The sequence below is a fragment of the Prinia subflava genome, chromosome 1 (genome assembly GCF_021018805.1).
Source record: "Prinia subflava isolate CZ2003 ecotype Zambia chromosome 1, Cam_Psub_1.2, whole genome shotgun sequence".
NCBI classification, from domain to species: domain Eukaryota; kingdom Metazoa; phylum Chordata; class Aves; order Passeriformes; family Cisticolidae; genus Prinia; species Prinia subflava.
Genome location: NC_086247.1, coordinates 71291771 through 71312384, shown reverse-complemented (window position 1 = coordinate 71312384; position 20614 = coordinate 71291771). Strand labels below are relative to the sequence as shown.

General features: G+C 38.8%; 1 protein-coding gene across 3 annotated transcripts in view; it reads right to left on the bottom strand.

Moving 5' to 3' along the window:
* TENT4A (terminal nucleotidyltransferase 4A) overlaps window positions 1-20614 on the bottom strand; it is a 59784-nt gene that overhangs the window by 21758 nt on the left and 17412 nt on the right. For all 3 annotated transcript variants that reach the window (XM_063399628.1, XM_063399638.1, XM_063399649.1), the window contains exons 4-10: window positions 20145-20265; window positions 18489-18596; window positions 17673-17801; window positions 16401-16614; window positions 9764-9890; window positions 1559-1659; window positions 1136-1308 (exon numbers count right to left, since the gene is read on the bottom strand). In XM_063399628.1, the coding sequence (XP_063255698.1) occupies window positions 1136-1308; window positions 1559-1659; window positions 9764-9890; window positions 16401-16614; window positions 17673-17801; window positions 18489-18596; window positions 20145-20265 (973 nt within the window). The remainder of the gene's footprint in view (window positions 1-1135; window positions 1309-1558; window positions 1660-9763; window positions 9891-16400; window positions 16615-17672; window positions 17802-18488; window positions 18597-20144; window positions 20266-20614) is intronic.

Sequence of the window (20614 nt, the reverse complement as noted above, 5' to 3'; positions counted from 1 at the left end):
AATATTGTGCACTCCAAATGTAATAAGCAAATACTTGCCTTTTTCATAAAATTTATTACAGTAAAATCTTTTCCACTGTTATACTTAAACCCAGGAGCATGGCTAATAGTCTCACTGGCAAGTATCACGCTGTTCTTTGTTCATTAGCCAGATGGTACAACTAAAACACTTGTCCTGTTTACTGAAGGTGGCATAAAAAGGCAATTCAACACCAAAAAAACAGTAGCGTAAAGTAATTACAGAAAGTAACAATATATATAGGCAAAGCTTGGCCCTCAAAAGTTACTAAATTTTTATTGAATATAATTCCCAATTTTTAATTCACTATTTGACTAGTTTTTGAAAGCAGTCAAGAAACAGGTATTTGGACCTCTCTTGGCATCATTCCATTATTTACTGTCATACCTGACTGCATATTACAGCTTGTTCCATCAATACCTCTGCCTATGACAAAACATGTCAGAAGATTTACAATGAGCTGCTCAGGCCTTGCAGTGCTGTGCTTTATAATCTGCACTGCCCAATTCCGCACTGATTTAACTGTACACCAAAACAAAATCACCCGGCAGAACCTTAAAGAGTCTGGGAACATAGCTCAAGAGACTGCAGCCTCCTCTTCCAGGAAGTTATAATAAAGCCCAGCAATTACTTTAAAATAAGGAAGCTGATAACAAGACTTTATGCAAGTGCCCTGTTATATTAAAACATGAACTGACTGCTTGGCTGAAAATGATGAGTATTATTCACCTTCACAGCACAATGTAATGTTCATGTTCAATTTCAGGTATGGGGGACAAGGAGCAGAATTTGACAACGGAAGATTTTGCTTAATGGAAGGATATATGAAGACATTTCTACTCTTCTAGGTAATTAGCTACTGTTAAATTGGGTTGTTATATTTCATTAAATCTAACTATTACAACAAAGGATACTGAAGATTTAGTATGGAAATAAGACCCATTTAGTTTAATAAAAGAAAAAACCTTGATTTCAGTAATTTTTCTGAGCATTGGACATTACTGATTTGCTGTAGCACTTTAGGGATAGTATCACATAAACTGCTATTGTATCAATTGAGGCTTCGAAGATAATCTCTGCTACTTACTAGTTGAACCAATTAAAAGAAAACGCTTACAATGTCACTGCTGGAGAGCGATGACACAGAAGAGGCAGATGAACCAGAGGATAACTGTTGTGTACTGGCCAATGACAATGCCAAGTGTTGATTGTAAGATGGTTCAGAGTCTCTGTTCTGCTGCTGTTCTCCATTGCAGAGAGCTATCTGGTCTCTTATTTTCAACCTATTATCTGTTAACAGAAAACATAAGTATCATTTAAGAGCACAGAATACAAACACATGGGCCTTGAAGTCTAAGAAGAGCTGCAGTTTAACAAGCTAATTGAAAAACAAGCTCAGAGAAAACTAATTTTGGGTTAGAAAGTTACAAGTTCCTTTTATTTTTTCCTATATATCTGAATGATTAATTTCAAGGCATAAGTATTTGGAATTACATCAAATTCAAGAAAAAATTTTAAGTTGGTTTCCTGCTATACCTACCAAGTTCAGGTGATAAATTAATTTTGCTCCCCCACTTCTTTTTAATCCAGGCCCTGTAGTCAATCACTTCTTGGGTCACTTTGATGATTCTACCTAATGTGCTAAAAAAATTTTTCAATTAAGTATTAAACAAAGACTGTTGGTTACATATTTGCAAGCATTTTAACAAGCTACCAAATTACACTTCAAGTCAGTTTAAGATATCCCTAGCCAAAGAATCTTTTTGAACCTTCTTTTTTTTTAGTACACCATTTAATTCACTGAACCACCACTTATAGTCATATTATTTTTCTTCTACCATACTAACATGCAAGCACTGACACATAGGCAAGATTTTTATTCTGTATTTCTAGATGAAGTGCATATTAACTATAAAGAATGCACATGCTGGTAACAGTACATTTGATAAAATCAATTTATGGTTCTTGCATTTCTCCATACAGAAAGTTTTTCCACAAAATCTGGATTATAACAGGTATGGGATGCACAGAAGACAAAAGACATCCCAGCACCACAACTGACTGACTGGAGACAGAGACCTTCACTAATCCTTGCTTCTGGTTTACAAAATGACTTAAAAGGTGTTAAGGCCCCCACAATTATAAAGGAAGTACCATGGATCGTGAGGTGGTGAAATAAGAAACAGACTGGCTCCAAAACAAGAATTTCAATCGATTCGTAACAGTAAGAGGCTCAGAGAAAAAGCTTACCCGGCTGAACAGTGACTAGTTATCAACAAAGTACTGTTTTTCCAACACATTTTCCCAACATTCAGCTATTTGAATCGTACTTCTTGAGCAGGAGTGATCTGTCTTCTTGTTTGAGAGATAAATTTTCAGGCTTTCTTTTCACTAGACTAGTCACTGAAACATTAACTATAAACTCCATGCTCAAGATACACGAAGAAATGACTACTGTACAAAGATGAGATGTAAAGTTACCACTGAGGAGCAGGTAATGTTATTTCTTTTAATCTTCAATGGTTAAATTGAAGTTTATTTTGTATTTCACTTCATAAAGGTACCTTGTACCAGTACAGGAATTTTGTTTTGGTTTATGTGTTCAATGTGAAGGCAGGCTACTTTTAGTGGGTTTCATGTTAACACTTTTGGTAGCAATAATTCTCCTACTATCCTAATGACTACTATCTCATGCATGACCAAATACCACATGTTGGAAGATTAACACGTTCCATGTTAATTTCCAACTTTAAAGACATGTTAACACTGAAAAAGTCCGTCCAGCAAACATTGAACCAAATAGTATCATCTAAATTACAAGTCTAATAGCTGCAGATGGGCATCAGGACAGAATGCATGTCATTCACCATTCTATCTACATAACGTGGATAAAGTAACACATGCTGGATAATAAAATCTTGAATTTTACACACAATTAAAAGGTGTGGTTGTCACCACTCAGAAATTAAAGATCTGGGTTATAACTGATCATACTTTGGCAACCAAAGTTTAGTTCAATAGCTAAGCAGAGCACACTAAGAAAAGAACAAATAAATCAGAGGATCTCATTTTGCTAATGTATACTCCCATGATGTAACAACATTTTAAATACTCAATGCACTTCTGGTTTCTCAATCTCAAAGAGTAAGTTGAGCAAGAGGAGACAGAATGAAGACAGGGGTGACCAAAACTGCTGAGGTTCAGCTGTGGCCCTAAAGTGGCAGCTCCCAAGAGAGCAATGCCATGGGACTCAAACATGCACCAGCTGGGTCTCGTCAGCACCGGGACAGGAAAGGAAATCTTGCAGTTAAAAAGTTTCATCTGAGAAAGATTTCAGAAAGAGCTGAGCTTTTACTCTAGGATTACACACATTTCACAGCTACCAGCAGCTGTGGTCTTGGAACCAGAAAGTGAACACGGGCTGAGCAACACAAGCTTATTACGTAATAAAAGGAGTTTGTCAAGCCTTATGCTTCTTGGAGTACTTTCCTGGAAGTACAGAGTCACAAAAAGCAAGAGTCACTATTTCATATAGCAGAAGCAAAAAGAACAATTGAGGTTGGTATTTTTATCAGTCTGTGTGACTGACATACCAAAAATGCCTGCTATCGAATGGGCAAAATGGGTGAAGCGACTGCTACACCAACAATTGTGGCAAGAGTTGAATGCACAGAATGGGGGAATATGTTCTCTCACTAGGTCCTTTCAAAGGGCACAGAGATCAAAGCTATGAACTCTCCTTTTTGGTATAAAGGTGGGAAAAAAGGAAATTCACTAAGTTCAGGAAGGTCAGGAGCCCAAAGGCAGATCCATGCCACACTGCTTGTGCAGCAAAATTAAAAAGATTCATTATGGGACATCAGAAACTGAGAGGTGATTAAGGTTATACTGACATATAACTAATAAAGCAGCAAAGAAAAAGGAAGCAAGTGTGATCAAACCAGGTATTGATCTCAAAAGAACACCATTTCCTATGTATGGGACTCAAGCATATCCATGGGTTCAAAGAACAGTTTTTTAAAATCAGCATTTGAAAACTGTGTTTAAATCGGTTTTCAACATCGAAAATGCCTAGGAACAAAAAAAACCCCTATTAATCTACCCTGCCTTTACTGTGAAAAAATGTCATGCTTTCGGGGCTTTTATTTTGACTGAGGCCAGAATTTCTACAGATATCTGAGACAAACAATTCTTCAAAGATGCTTGTTTGAAAGACATGAAAAAATACTGTTAACTGGTTAGTAAAATCAGACAGGTCTCCTGAAAAAGATGGCCCTTCAAGTTTTTTCCCTTAATATTATCATATAGTAAGACCAGGAATAAGCTATTTACAGATCTACTTTATTTTATAGTGAGAACTCAGGTTCTTCTTCTTTTATATGCTGCCAGACCTTGGTTCACAGGGACACTTTTTAACTCTTATTACAGCACAACTACTGGACAAATCAGTCTTTAGACCACTCTTAAAAGGAGCAGAGAAATGACATCACATTCAGCAAAATCAAAATATGGAAAGCTCCAGCCAAGCCCCCCATGAACAAGTGAGTAGCAGAGCCTGAAAAACATCAAATCTCTGAAATAATGGTCAAAATAACTGAAATATCCCCTAGGTATTAAAAGTGCAATATAACCTAAAAGCACACTAAGGTGCACCTGAGAATGATCTTCTTGAGCATGAGGATTAAAAATACCCTAAACATAAAACCTGTACCCTAACAAATACACTGTGCAGGAAAAACTGGTATTACTGACACCTTTTAAGGGACAGAAGGCATTCTACTAACAGTTCCCAGAGCTCCCAGAACTATTTTGGCCAAACAGTGGCAGCCCAAAGCTAACTTATAGACCTGCCAGTAGTTAGATCAGTTGAGATGAACATTAGGAAGAGACCCAACAACTTTCCAAGCACAGTGATGCAAAGATCACTTTCTATCTGGCTATGGTTGTTTTGAAGACTATCACCTGTAAATGACAACTCCAGACATGCAGTATGAAACTGCCTAGGCTTTCTCAAACTCTGATCTGTTGGCATGACAGTCTCTTTCTCTTACCCAGGTGCACCACATCTAGCACAATATTACAAGATTTCCCAGGTCTAATTTATACTGAAGGGCATGTGACAGCAAAACCAAATCTTCCATTCCTCATTCCCTATGACCCCCTCAGCTTCCCAAATGTGGCTACAGAGCTGTTTAGAGATGCAGTCTGAACACACGTTCATAGCTGAACTATGTGACAGATCAGCGTGTGAGCCAACATCCCAATCTGCAAAACATAAATATTAACCTGAGGATGCATTTTTATCACATCCAGACCAGCATAACTTAAGGCTGTGAAATGGTACAATACCACTCTCTCCCTATTGCCCCAAATGTGAACCCCTGCTGCCTCTCTTGCTTCTGATCTGCCCGTCATCAGCCAAAAGCTGGATCAACTTCTTGACGTGACAGAAGTGTTGAGATTCTTGTTTCCAGTCAGACCAGAAAGTCCATCTGACTCACCTTCTGACTGCAGGATTGCTAGATCTCATACAAGGCAAGATTCAGACTGAGAAGGAAGGAACAGCACAGCTGACAGAAGACAGTACATAGGTACTTAGCCTGGGTAAGGTATAATATGAAATTACACCTTAATATAAAGGCCATGGAACAGGGTGGTAACAGACAATCCACTACTTAAATGAATACAAATCAATAAGCAAGAGCTTTTTGTCAAATATCAGCTGAGGTTTCCTGTGGTTCATCAAGAAACAAAACTGGAAAAATGGTCACTTGTAGGAGAAGGGAATACAGGTGATTTGCTGCTGGTAGGTAAAGCTGTGTTAATTACCCAATACAGCCTTGCCCCCGATGAGTCAAAGCTATATCCAATAAAGACAAGTGTGATAAAAAGGAGTGGGTTAGCTGGAAAGGGGGAATCATGAAGAAAGATCCTGGGGAGAGAGAACCACTGCTGTGAGGTCAGTCTGGGTCTGCAGTTAGAGCCTGTTGGAACCTGCAGTCACAATCTAGCCAGGTAAAAGCCTGCAGTCAGAGTCTGTAAACCAATACTTGCAGTCAGAGTTTAGCAGGAAATAACCAGCAGTCAGAGGCTGCAAGGGAAACCTACAGCAGAAGCTTGCTGCAGCCAGAGTCAGTGAATAGTTGGAGTCAAGATGCCTGGGCTGTAAAGAGGAATAAACCAGGACCCTTCTTATGCTGGGATAAACAAGAAGTCTGTGTCTTGGCTCAGCTCATTTCTACCCTCTAACAAGAGAGCTGCTGCAACAGTCACTGACTCAAAACTGAGTCCAAAGAAGGACAATGAAGCTGGTGAAGGGTCTGGAGCACAAGTCCTGTGCAGATTCAGGTTGTTTAGTCTGGGAAAAAAGGAAGCTCAGGGTGGATATTATTCTCTACAACCACCTCAAAGGAGGTTGTACAGGTGGACATTGATATCTTCTCTCGGATAAGTGAAAGCGTAAGAGGAAATAACTTAAGCCTCACCACAGAAGGTTCAGATTAGATATTAGGAAGAATTTCATCAACAAACAGGTTATCAAGCACTGGAACAGGGTGTCCAGGGAAGAGATGAAGTTACTGTCCCTAGGGGTCCTTAAAAGCCATGCAAATGTAGCGCTGAGGGACGTGGTTTAGTGGTCAACACAGTAGTGGCTGGGTTAACAGATGAACCCAATGATCTCAGGGGTCTTTTCCAACCTAAATGATTCTATGAAACTATCATTCCTCACAGACTAAAGAAATGAGCTCACTTGAGATGGCACACTCTTTCCCAGAGGCAGGCTAGGGGCAAAGATCATACAAAAGCTGTTCAATGCACACACTGACACCACCCTTAAGCAGGAGATATCTACTGTATTTCACAGCTAGACTCATGTCTCTGTGGCCCTAAATATTAAGAAATCAATCAGGATTTTCCATCATCTTGGCTGCAGACACAACACCAAACTTCACCTTGCATACAAGTTGTACAAGTTTAAAATGGATCAGTCTCTTATTTTCCTAAGAGGAACCTCCTTTTTCCAAGATGACAGGCAGCTGTTTGCTCTAATACAATCAACCAAACTGTCAAGCAAGCTCTCCTAAGCTGTTCTTAGAAGAGGATAGGTGAGATTCACTGGGGACTTGGAAGGGGATAGGTGACCTTGACTGAGGACGAAATAGGGTTAAAGTGATTTCTGTTGCTCTAAGAACTACCTTCAAGATTCAGCTCATTACTGTTTCCACTGAGAGGAAAGTTTTGCCATGACAGGAGAAAGGTTTTAATTCCCACCATATCTCAGATGTTCTATTTCGAAGCCTTAATGACAATGGTGGCAAGAGTGATGTGAATCTGTCCCTTACTATCCTGTGGGACTTGCTACTACAGAACATGAAGAAAAACGCCTATGGTGCTGAAGGACTACAACCTGACTTTTTCCCCATTGGGACTATCAGAAGCAGCAGCTCTCTAGAAACCCTTAAATTATTATAGACATATTTTTGTGTTGGACTGACCCTGAAAAAGAACTGCAACAATCACCAAGAAAGATGTGAAATCTATTGAGTATCATGTATGAAATAGGACTCTGCATACAGAAACCTTCCCTGGCAAGAGCAAATATGAATTCAAACCCATTAGACAGTTCAAGAACCATCCCACTTAGGAAAAAGCTAGCCCCAGTTAAGACAAAACTGAATAAACTCAGCCTGGGGAATTCAGCCTCCTGTAACTTCCTATCCTTTCATGTACTCTTCATTTAATCTTGATACCTCTAGTAGAACGTCATGTTCTACTAGAAGCCAGTCCCTGGTCTTAAATGGAGCCCACTGTTTATAGCTACAGTTATGCTACAGTTTAACCTACCTACTAACAAGTCTAGTAAAAGAAAAAATGGTTCAGGACAAAGGGCTTCCAGATGGTCAGGCTTTAGGTCAGGCCCCCAGAAAGATCTTCATGCAGAGCATGGACCACTCTGCCTTACAGCAAGAAGAGGGATCCACAAACATACCTGGATTACCCAAGCACATCAGGTTTAACTGAGACCAAACATAGACTGATGATTTCTGCAATAAACTTGTTACCAAACAGCTCATCGTCCACTTACAAGTCCTTTGGCACTGACAAGACTGGTGCTAGGGGAACCGTTTGTATACAGAACTTTGCTGAATGCTGTTCCTCTTGCAAGCCAGTGGCATGATGGGGTCTGACATTCAGATGTCACTGGCACAGACAGCCCAGAACTCACAGATCAGAACTCATGACAGGTCAGACATGACACCTGAACATTGCTGCTGGAACTGCTCCACAGGTCTGCAGTTGTTAAAAAAAATTCAAACATTTCCTAGTTACAGTAACAAGTGCAAGTCCATGCAAAGTGCACATACTGATGACACCTGAGGCTCCCATTAGATGCTGTACAAATATTCTTTTTGATGCCTATAGCAAATACAGACACCTCATAAGAGATTGACTATATCCTTCAGAGAAACGCAGAAGTTACTGGAGGCCAGGACCCAAGACAAGCAAAACTTCAGCAATCCCTAGGTTACTCTATCTGTACTTAGGTAAGAACAAAGTTTCATCAGTACCAAGAATTTTCAGCCAATACACATTTAACAGTGACCTTTAACATCTTACAACAGCAGTCCCAAATGTCTGTGCAACACTCTGTTCCACTTCTTCTGTACCTCCATCACAGTGCAGTCTCAATCTTTGTGAATTTAGTACCACTGAAAACCTAAAGGACTTACAGGCACTCTAAAGTACTGTCAGTTTTAAACTCAAAGTGAAACACTGCATCCACTTTGATGTAAACTTACTAGAAGAAATTATTTCACCTTCCAGTGACACTAATGCTGGGAGTTTACATCATGACTGGAGTTTGCAGTTGTACTGAGATGGTTTATGTGACATCTTACAGCCATCCTTCCCTGTGATTAGCTGGGGAGCTCAAAGCCATTGGGATTTTAGGGAAGTCTTGGGGAAGAGACATCCTCTGATCTAGCCCAAATTCACACTGAGGGTTAGAACAAAAGGTGCTAGAGCGGATACATGAATGGAAATACCACATGGCTGCCATGCCTTCCTTGCCTTTCTCTCTCTTTCAAAAAGCAGAAATTGCAAAGGTGAGAGCTCCAAGTACTGGCTGTATTTCTATGAAAGAGACTAAGAGTTGCATTAAAATGGCAGGTCTAGAAGTATGCCACTTTTAATGGCAGTTCTAGCATTATAATCAAATGGGACTGATTCTATCAGGGTATTTTTTATACAGTACTTTTAATTCTTTTTTAAATTCTAAAATACATATCAAGTATTTTAAAACAGTTTATGGGGGCATGTGTTAAAGAACCAGGGAAAATCTTAGCCCTGTCTAGTCTTCTAATTGTCTAAACAAGCAATTTGATCACACATATTTCTTTCTGTCACAACACAGACATACATCATATTAAACATTACATCAGCAAACTCTCCTTTGAAATACTTCAAGCAGAATGTTTGAGGAAAGACCAATTATCTTCTGGCTCTCTTCCACACTATCAGAATCTCACATTGGACTCATTTGGGTTTTATCATACTCTCTTCATTTCAATGCTGCACACTGAAGTATTGCACTCTCATATCCCTGGGCAGCTTAAATTTCTGTGCAGATTTCAATACAACCACAGTTAAACAATAAATAGCAACATTTCGTTTATGAATCTAGACCCAGATATTCCTAACTGATTACAGAGACAAATGGATATTGAAAAAATGAACTAATTACCTCTCAGAATCTCTATTTGGATATGATCTTGCAAGTGGTGATACTGCATGGCTAAGAACAATGTAGGCATAATCAAAAACTTGTTTCACTTGCATGGCACCGTAAGAACTTCTGCCAACGTCGTTTCCTGAAATAATGTGACAGTCATCAGATCATCCTTTTTTAATATCAGTTACCAAAACATTACTCATACTTAAAGCTCAGAAGCCTTAACAATATAGCTTAACTCTGTTTAAACTGGTTATCCCATCCTAGCCACATCAGGAACACCTAAGTGTGCCTATTTCAACAAAAGAAGTTGACCTTAGGAATGACACTTAACATTATGTATTCAATTTACCACTTCTAAAATACTCACTAAAATACAGTGCTTGAAAGAAACAAAGCATAGAGATCAGCTTAAAGCTCTTACAGCTGTCTTCAAGAGGGAACCTACCAAGCTTAAAGCATCATATCTCACTTACCCGTAGAGTTCCTGCAGGCCAAATTCAGTTTAAAATTTCACTTGTGAAACCACATGACCTTCATTAGGTAAGACAGACTCACATCAAACCCTATTTAACCTTACCAAAACTGCAGATTAATAAACCAGCACATACAGATATTGATCTCCACAGGATAAGCCAGTTTTTCAAAAATGTATCATAGAAGATTCCAGAAGCTTTCATAATACTGTTTTCTGAGAAAGTTTGTGGCACTCTCAACTGGCCCACTTTAGGTATGTGTGACATTTTAACTGGTACTCTTCCCAAGTCTATTGCCATGTGAGGAACTGCAGAAGTTAAGAACATTCTTAACCTTCTGACACCTTCTGTATCAGTGACAATTTACAAGAACAGATCTCCCATCTCCTACCCAGAACAATCTTGCTGTTACTAGCAGAAAGCATTTGGGGGCTTTCTGTGGGTGTATTTGGAACCAGACATCAAAATTCACTGTCAGCACTCAATTTAAGAAACAACTAAAACTGCTTTCAAATTGCATAAAATACAGACTAGGTCTTGAGTGGGTAGAAAACTGCATACAGTGAAAGGTTCCCTCCTTCAGAATGATGTGTGAAATGCTGTGAGAACACTGGAAAACAATGAACCACCAAATATGAAAATCAGTTCACGGCCCATGAATAAAAGAAATCAATGAAAATTCTGCTTTCAAAAGTTGATGGGTTAAGGACAAAATCCTTTGGAGGACTGAATCCAACAAGGCTGAATTGGACTTCAGAGGAACACTTCACTCCTCTGAGTGTTTTGTCCAGCAAGCCGCTATAGACAAACATGCTGAGATCTGCCATCCAGGGGAAAAAAACACAGATGCCTCTCAAAATTCTCCAAGCATAATGCCACGCTAACAGAAAAGCATAATCAATGAAAACTAACTGAAAACATAAATGCATTTTGGGAAAACAGAATTTTTCCAGTAATTCACATGGTCAAATAAAAACTGATCAAGAAACACTTTCCGTTTACTGACATAACTGAGTATTTCGCTCTGAATGCACCACTACGGTACCCAGCAGCCACTGGGCTCAAAGTTCCAGAAGCCTCTCCAAATGATTTCTTTACTATTGGACATCATTCTGAAGTAAAAGCAGTCATCAGTGTGGGCCTAAGACAGTAAATGTAGGAGGAAACACACAGTAATGCTCTTCACAGAGGACTTCATGAAGGACTTAGTCCAAAGGTGGCTGAAAAGTGGCCAAAATATTTTAGTGGTCACAAAATCAAAACACAATGTTAATTCTACTAGAAAAGTAATGATTAATTCAGTATGGGCTTTTCAGAGGCAAGACACTTGTATCCAGCCACATAATGATACTGTAATCCTAGATATATAAGAATTAAATTGAGAAGCAATATGGAAATGGAATACATACAAGTGGCTGAATACACATAATCGCACCTACCACTAAGTTCAAGTCCATCTATGGTTGGACTTGATGTTAGGGCCCTTTTCTAACCTAAGTGATCCTATAAATTCACATAACATAAATTAAGAATACACACTCAATGCACACTCAAAGAATCCATATTAGTTTAGTCTAACCTAATGCTAGGTAGGAACATTTGACATGTATCCTGCATAAAGTTATACCAAAATGAAGACAGGGCTGCCACAAAATATTGGCTATTCCTTTCATCAGTTTTCATTACCTCCTCTGTTGTGCCAGCTAAAGAAATCATAAGCCTTCCCTAAACCACTTACAGTAAACTTGGGCAGTTTAGTTTAAATCAATGAAGTTGTGTTTGAGTTTTGGCTGAAGCACATTTGAGAACAGAGGCAGAATAGGTCATGCCATAGCATGCTTCAGTTCCTGGATTGCCTCACTCTGCACCTGTAAGTAGTTAATAAAAATGTCTGAATTAACAGGTCCTAATCAATTATACAGTCTGCAGAGCTTTCTACTTGGGCTGCAGCTGGAGCTACAGCAAACTCCACCTGCCAAGTCTGTATGAGGATGACCCTAGCCAATCCAGAAAGCAACATATTAAAGAAGCCAGAAGATCACACATTTGCATTTTCTGCCATGAATAGATTTTCTTCTGAGAGATTACTCTCATTAGAGAACCATGTCATACATAACTGAGCATTCTTCTTTTGTCACAATCTAGACTGATCAGTTAAAGTACGCAATGCAAATGTTGTCACTCTTTAAAAAAATTATACATACTTCAATCCTCAGATGTACATTAGCAGATAACAATGGTGTGTGATTTCATGTATAATTCAATCCTTATTCTTTCTTACAAAGCCTTCATCCCTAAAGGAGCATGTCCAAAATTTCCATCACTTGCTATCAGTATTACCACTCCATCAGGTAGCCTTCCTTTACCTGAAGCAGTTTTAAGAACACGGCCTGAAAAGGTAAAGGTAAGACCATGAGCTAGGACTGAAGCAGACCCATTTATGTTAAGCTATTAGCTAGTAAACAGCTTTTTGCAACATTCAGAATTAAAGAGGTTCTTTCAAATGCTAACTTCAGTGAACCTGTGTATTTTTAGAAACACGCTTTATACACACACACAAACATACATATTTGCACGTCCCAGTGACAAATAGCTGATCCTGAAAAGCTGCAAGGAATAATTTTGGGCAGCCACTGAGGCTGGAAGAGAATCTCATAGATGTTGCCAATCTCAAATCTATTTACTTCCAGTACTTGTGACCTATCAAGATGCAGAAGCAAGCAACACGAAGCATTATAAACCCTACAAGTTAAAGACTCTCTTTTCAATGAAAACACATTGAATTTAAGGTTTAGACCTTCCATTACTGCCCACAGCAATTAGAATGAAGCAAATAGAATGAAGAACATACTTGCTCATGTATGGAGTGGCACAGGTGGAACTCAAGTTTTAAACTTGGTGTTAAAGAGTAGCAATTTAACTACTCTAGTCACTGCCAGTCTGAAACTAGATCAAAATTATTCCTGTTCTGAGCATCAAAAAATGACTGGAGGACCTTGATAATCACCTGATTCACAAAGATATAACATAACAAGCCTCTCAACAGTCTGCTGGATAAGTGCCAAGTTTGTTTTACAACCATAGAATAAAAGATCTGTCAAGTGCAAACAGTCATGTCTTCCAAAAGAGGATGCTGCTAAACCAACTCCAAACAAACCTCTTCTAAGATGACACCATCTACCCTACTCCAACATTTTCCTCTGAACAAACTTGTGAGTGTCTGGCTTTGCACTTCTCGTTCATAAACGCTTTTACTTTTGACATATGTTACAAAAAGGACAAGTGCTTCCAGAAATTGAAACCGTGCAGCTACAAGATGTTTATGGAAACTCCCTCCTTTAGACAATGCTCAGGGAATGACTTTCATCTCATTACCCTGTCCTAGGACACTAACTCAAGATGAAAGATCTTAGACTATGTACAAAGATCAAGTATAAATTATTACTTCAAAATGCATCACCGTTCTATTAGTCTAATATCTCAAATCCAGACCTCAACGAGCCTCCTACCTGAAGTGTAGACTTCTGACATTTTTTGGTATCCTGGTTCTTAAATAACAGAAATTATCATCTTCTGGCACACAATGATCAGTCTCTGAGAATCTCTGAGGAAACCCTGCAGTACCTAAAGGAACCTAAGAAAATCCACTACAACCAGAACACCACCACCACCATAGTCTCATGCCTGTTCCTCTCACATCCAGGAACTAACAGGAGGTAATGAGGTAATGTAGAATGATGTATCACATCCTTCTGGTGACACCTTTCATCTCTTAGCCAGACATCACCCACCATTCCACACTGAATAAAAAATAGTTCCTCTGAACTTAAAGAAATTAATCCCACTAAACACATTCCTGTTCCCTACAAGACTGCTTGACAGCTATTCTTTTCAGTTATACCCTTCAGTATCCCATTGCTGAACTAGTGCACACACTCACAGGAGCAACTTTTACACTACTTTGATAATGTTTGAGAAATTGAAAGGGAGAAGTTTTTTTAACCCCTGTATTTTGTCTTGTTTTGGGATTAAGAACCCATCTTTCAAGTATTCTTCCAAGGCTTAACAAGAACTTTAGAGACAGTTGTGATCAGGCTTAAAAAAAAGAATTGAAAAACAAAATTAAAAACTTGTGCATACAGCGCAAACATAGGTTTGCAGGGGTAAAACACTGCAGCAGCTTATGCTACTTTAAGTCAAGACATCTGTGTCCACTCATTATCAAAATAACTTATTCCCATCTCCTTTACAGTACTGCCACCAACCCTCACTGTCAGACACTGAGAGGATCTGAATACAAACTAAAACTTTACAGATCAGCGATGACTTGTAAAGTGGGCAAGGATCTGAACTCTTGGGAAAGATTTTTATACTAGGACAGAAGGACTAACAGAACTAAACTAATTAACAGAATTCTAGACGTTACTAATGAACACTTGACAGGCAATTTTAGATACTGTAGGAATACATGATTCAGTCTGGATCTAAGGAGGCTGTACTCATCAGATCTGATTCAAAGAGCCATCCTACAGGCTCAATGTAATTTTCTTCCTAGCTTCATCTGGAAAGTTCTGAAGGTCTGTGGTAGCTGCTAAAAAATATCCTTATGAGAGACGTAGTGGTCAGATAACTTCAAAATATTGTCAGCTTTCATTTCCATTGCCAAAACACTATCTCCTGTAAGAATTAAATTATCTTGCACCATACAAACTCTTCTTGAATTCTTATAAACTCTTTGACAGCATACAGCTATTCTTTCTTCTAAACTACAGTTCTTTGTTTCTACATGATTAATTCAAGGAGGAACAGTTCAGAGCCCCTATTAGACTTGTAAGGGTTTTTTTGTTCTCCAGAGCACTACCAGCAGTGATTAAAACATTGCGTAGTGCGCCCAATTTGTTCTCCTTCAGTCCTCAGCAGATTGAAAGGAACAGAACTGGAGGGCAGTAAAGAGTTTTGATTCTAAACAATTGTGGCTCATGCTGCTATTCAAATGGGTCTTCAGGCAAGTACAGAGCTCCTAAAGGAAATCTCATTGACAGTGACAGTTATGCACAATCACACCCTAACCTATGCCTGGCCGAGTACAAGAGTCATGACGGACACAAACTCAGAGTTACAAACGGATCAGAGACATGATTAGACAAATGAGTATCACAGCCTGCAACCTATTCTAGGGAGCTATGAACATTCAGCATATTGAGTATTTAGAAGGGTGCCAGACTTCAGCTCCTGATCCATGGTATTTGCTTTAAAAGTGCTGTAAATAAGCAGTCTACACACAAGATGTGACAGTATGGACTTTGACTGCCAATTACATTCTAGAAGTACTTGTGTTGAAGCCCAAATTAACTGAAGATTGACTTTGTTAAAAAGCTGGTTTGGAATTTCAGCTACTTGTGATGGTCTAAATAGAATGCAAACTGAGTACTATAAAGCTGGAAATTTTCCTGAGGCACTTAGCCAAAACTAAGCTCAATTACTTTGAGGGTTACTGAATCAAAACCAAATCTAAAAAAAAAATAATTTTATGTTGAGTACTTTCAAAGAACATGTAACTCTAAAACTTTTAACTGGCATTCCCTAAAGATCCCTGTGCAGCACAGAAGCCAGTTCTGCAAAGCACTCTCCACACCACCACCACCACAATGCAGCTGGTTTTTACAGATAACCAACCCCTGCTCCTGTGCAGTCTGTGTGGCATTGCCCTGCAGGACAGGTTCTGCTTCTGGGGCATTTCTTTCCCACATGGTGTGATTTATCTGACGTACAGCACCACAGACTGTGGCAGGAAAAGCTGCACCTTCCAATCTCATTCTCACAGCAAATAATGGAGAGCTATTCTACTAACAACCCCCCTTCCAGGATTTCCTGGAATTCTTTCTTTCACTACCTCTCAGGGCTGTCAGAGAATCTTATTATGTACTCAACACAGTTCTGGATCTCCAAAGCATTATGCAACTGCACTGTTTGCATGTAATCCAACTTACTCAGGCTAAGAACCTTGGGAGACCTCAGGTCCATATCCCTCAGACCTCCTACCTGACTGTACCTCAATGGCAGCACCAGCCTCTTCCCACTGCAGCTTCTGAACTCGTCTGACAGACTAACGCAAGCGGAGAGCACAAGCTGAGACACAGCTCTGGAATACTGCAAGAAGTGTACAGTCTTACCAGGCAGGAGAGGATCTTCAATACAGAGCATGGATGGTCTGTATCCATTAGTCATGACTTTCATGATTTCTTCTTTGGCAATATAGGCACCTCCATTTTTTATTCTAATACCAGTTTTCAAGTAGTTAAAATTCCTTCCATAGAGTTCAAAAAATTCTATTAGAAGCATTCCAAGGTTTTCATCAGCTCTTCTGGCATCAATTCTTGGATGTAGCTGTAACAGAAACCAGTTTTTACTTATTAAAAATTAGTATTTTTCAGACCATAACACAGGGCAACAAAAAGCTCTCATTTAAACAGCTGAGTATTTTTTCACATAAGAAGTCAACTGAGTCATTCACTCCTCATGTACTTAAACCATTCTCACATAACCGAGAGGGGGCAGCACTTCAGCAGTATCTGGAAGCCAAAGAATTTTCATCTTTCCTCATGTAGCTTTTCAAGAATTAGGGAATTATTATCCTTAAGTCAACAGCAAGAAAAAAGTACCACATACTAATTTATTGCCTAGTTAGTAATAAAGTAGTACCCGATTTTCCACAGCAAATCCACCCCTCAGTATTTTCAGAAAGTAGGGGGCAATCTAGCTGCCCCAACTAAAATACAGTTTGTGTCTGTATCTCCATTTATTATACTTGGTACACAAAATCCACAGTAATATTTCAGTCAGCACCACCAGCAGCAGAATATGTAAGTTTTCTATTAACACAGCTGCCAGGAGATGCTAAACCCCATACCTCGTCATACCTGTATGAGGCTCACTATCACAAAGACATATTAAGAGAAGCTGTAACTTGTTTGTAACATTGTAACTGGGCTATTTCAGCAGCCAAGTACAGCATCTGCCAGTCTTAGGCACGTCAAAACCCAACCAACACATAAGTAAAAAAAACTTGACTGCTGGATGTCATCATTTTAATAAACACTGAAATAACTACTCTGCATATTCAGTACCAGTAGTCAGGGAAGCAAAAGACAAAATGCATCCTGCAGATTTGTAAAGCACCATTAAGGTGATTCAGGTACAGGCCCTGGTGCAGAGAGCAATGCACAGCCTCTGTGCCTTTCACAAAGCTCCTGCTGCTGTTCAGCTCACACAGGAGACACCCTGGATGTTTGAGAGGTAGTCCACAGGATCTTTCAAGAGTCCAACACTCAGAGTCGTAACAGTGATGCTGCACATTGCAACGGGCATCTGAAGAAACAGAACAATAAAAAGGCAGAGCCCAAAATATTTTAAAGAACATAGAAACAAATAAGGAACAGACTTACCTGCAGGAAACTAATTGCCATTAAAATTAGGCTGTAAGAGCTAATTCCACCAGTAAAAACTTCATTCAAATCCCTCTGAAGGAGGAACTGTTTTAATACTAAAATCAAGTAAGGTAGCAAAGAATATTTCTGCAAAGAAAAATAAGTCTTATCAATGACAACGTCAACATTCCAAAACAGATAAAGTAGTTCACAATCTCAGCAAACAACGATTCATCTCATTCAAAAATATTTCCAGTGCTGCACTATACAGCGTTCCCATGGGAAGAACTGAAACATGCTTTTTTTACTCTAGAAATGGATGAACAGACTTCAACTCTTATTTGATTGAAGACTTTACATATCATATTTCCCACCTAAACAGTAAGAGTTTTATATGCTTCTTTGAATGCCAGTGTCACTTACCAGAGCTAAAGCTTTCACTCTAAATAGTACTTTTACTACAGAGCACAAAAGGAAACTTTTAAGTGTGTAGCTACACAAGAATTGTTTTTTGACAGTTTAGCAAGACAGTATTCATAATGCAGCATCACTTAAATTCAAGCTAAGTAAAACCTGAAAAGAGATTTGCTTCAGAAGCAAAGCTTAGTGTCTATCTGCAAATCGAGGCGTGACTGTAGAAGTCCTTTCACAATGTACAGGTTTATTCACTCAAACACTTAGCTATCAAAGGGAACACTGAATGGACACCAACAGATAATAAATTAAAATATCTGTGTTTAATTAGTATTAATGAGAATAGCCTTCACCAATAAATTGTCAAGCCATCTAGCACATCCTTGATAAGTAGCATAACATTCAATACATAGCTGATACCTTCATGTATTCCTTGATAAATCGAGCTGCCTTCACACCAGTCTCTACATTAAAACTGATGTCAACTTTCACTTCTGTCTCCTGGTCAGTGAGTTTTATTATTGGTACCTGAAAAGATTAAGACAAGAATGTGAATTCCCAGAAATACAGCACTGGTGCTGTTCCCTAGTTTACTCAAGACACGTGGATACTAGCAGTCCAAATGAATTCAATTTTCAAGTCTGTGTGAGAGGAGGTAACAACTCTAACCTGACTGACAATGTGACAGGTGAATGCTTTCTAGGGAGGTGATTAATGTACAACCACATGAACTTACCATCACTGTGCTACTCTCCCATAGCCATTAGCTATCTGCCTTCATAGCTGCAATAGCAGTGTTTCATATGACAACCTAATTTACTTAATTTAATTACTCCTTCCAGTTAACAGATCTTCTAATCTTATAACCTGTGGGAACTGCATTCCTCTGACCCAGCATTGCACCATTCACTTACTGAACTGACAGAAAAACAACCTCACAAAGTAATGCCTGTTGGTTTATCAAGATGAACTGGTTTAATGCAGAGTCAAATGAAAGCCAGAAGAGATAAAGCAAAGCAGCCATAGCAATATGGCAGGAATAAATTAATATAAAATGACTGAATATGTAAGTCTAGCTTCACACCACCACCTGGAAGGCAGTGCCCTACAAAATCATCTTACAATCATAATTTAAATTTCAGATGATAGCTGAAATTTCTTCTTTCTTTTAAACTGAACTCCTCCTATTTTTATCTGAAATGGAAAACAAAAAAGATCAGAAGTATAGCATAATTTTATACCAACATCAGAAGAAAAAAAATAAGGAGGGATAGTAGAATTGTAAACCTAGCCTAGGGCTATTTTCCATCATTAACTGGTAACACAGATTCTGAAAACCCCATTAGTTCTCAGGTAAACCAAAGACTACCAAAGGTACTGTTATGTACTGCTACTCTAATGAAAGCCACAGGAATATTGCAAACCTGAAAGAGAAAGACTGTTTTAGAGACCACAAAACAGAAGCTTGCTAACAGAAGTTTGGAATACTCACCTTAGCCCCCTGAAGAAAACATCACTTGCTTAGTAACAAAATTCTCATGCATTAAGTTTTTAACATATTCAACATGATTCAGGTTTATAAGAAAGATGCAGGAGATAACACACATCAGTCTCACATATGGCATAAAGCTCTTAAGTAGTATATTTTGGATGGGCAAATCCAATGTGAGGTTTGGAGCACTTCACTATGCCATCAGAAACAAGACAACCTGAAAACCATGTTGAAAGCTAGACAGCTCTAGTTACTAGTTTAACAGATTCCCCTCAAAGGTCAGTGGAAAAATATTATGCAAGTAGTTAACTTATTTTACTGAATATTTTGCAAATACTAACTTTCAGGTCTTTACTGACAATGTAAGTATAGTATGTTTGCCTTCAGCAAACACATTACACAGAATTACCAATGTCCACATAAAAGACTCCATGCTATTGCTAAGCACATACAGGTTCTACTGAAATCCTTCAGAGAGCTTAAGACAATATACCTTGCTTCAGGAATTAAGAATACTCTTTATCACCAACATCTGAAAGGGGTCTGGAAGTTTTTCAGTTCAGTATTCCAAAGCAACTACTTACCGTAGCTTTGTCAAGTACTTTAATGGAATATGGCTCAGCCACATTGTGTTTTCTCAGTGCCTGCTCCAACAGCTGTAAAGGGGGTCGTTCCCATTTCCCAAAAACAACTAGATCAATATCACTAGACAAAAAGAACATAGCATGAAATCCATTAAGTTTAAAGAGCAATACACTACCAAAAAATATGGCGAGATTGGCATTCTACATATTGCAAGTCATACGGGGTGATCATTTTGCAATTTGCAATGTAGGTTCCCCATAAGCTTCTTCCAGGAACGTTCAGCAAGAGAGTCCATGGTGTTTTAGGACCCAAAGCACTATTCTAGTTTCTTGCTCCCATTACTCTGATGAGTTCTTCTTCGCGTTCCTTTTCCGTTTACCTTTCATGCTCCTTCCCCTCTGACTTCCACAGTCCAATTCCATCCCTCATCTATCTACTCATGTTGACAGGCATTTTAATAATACAAAAA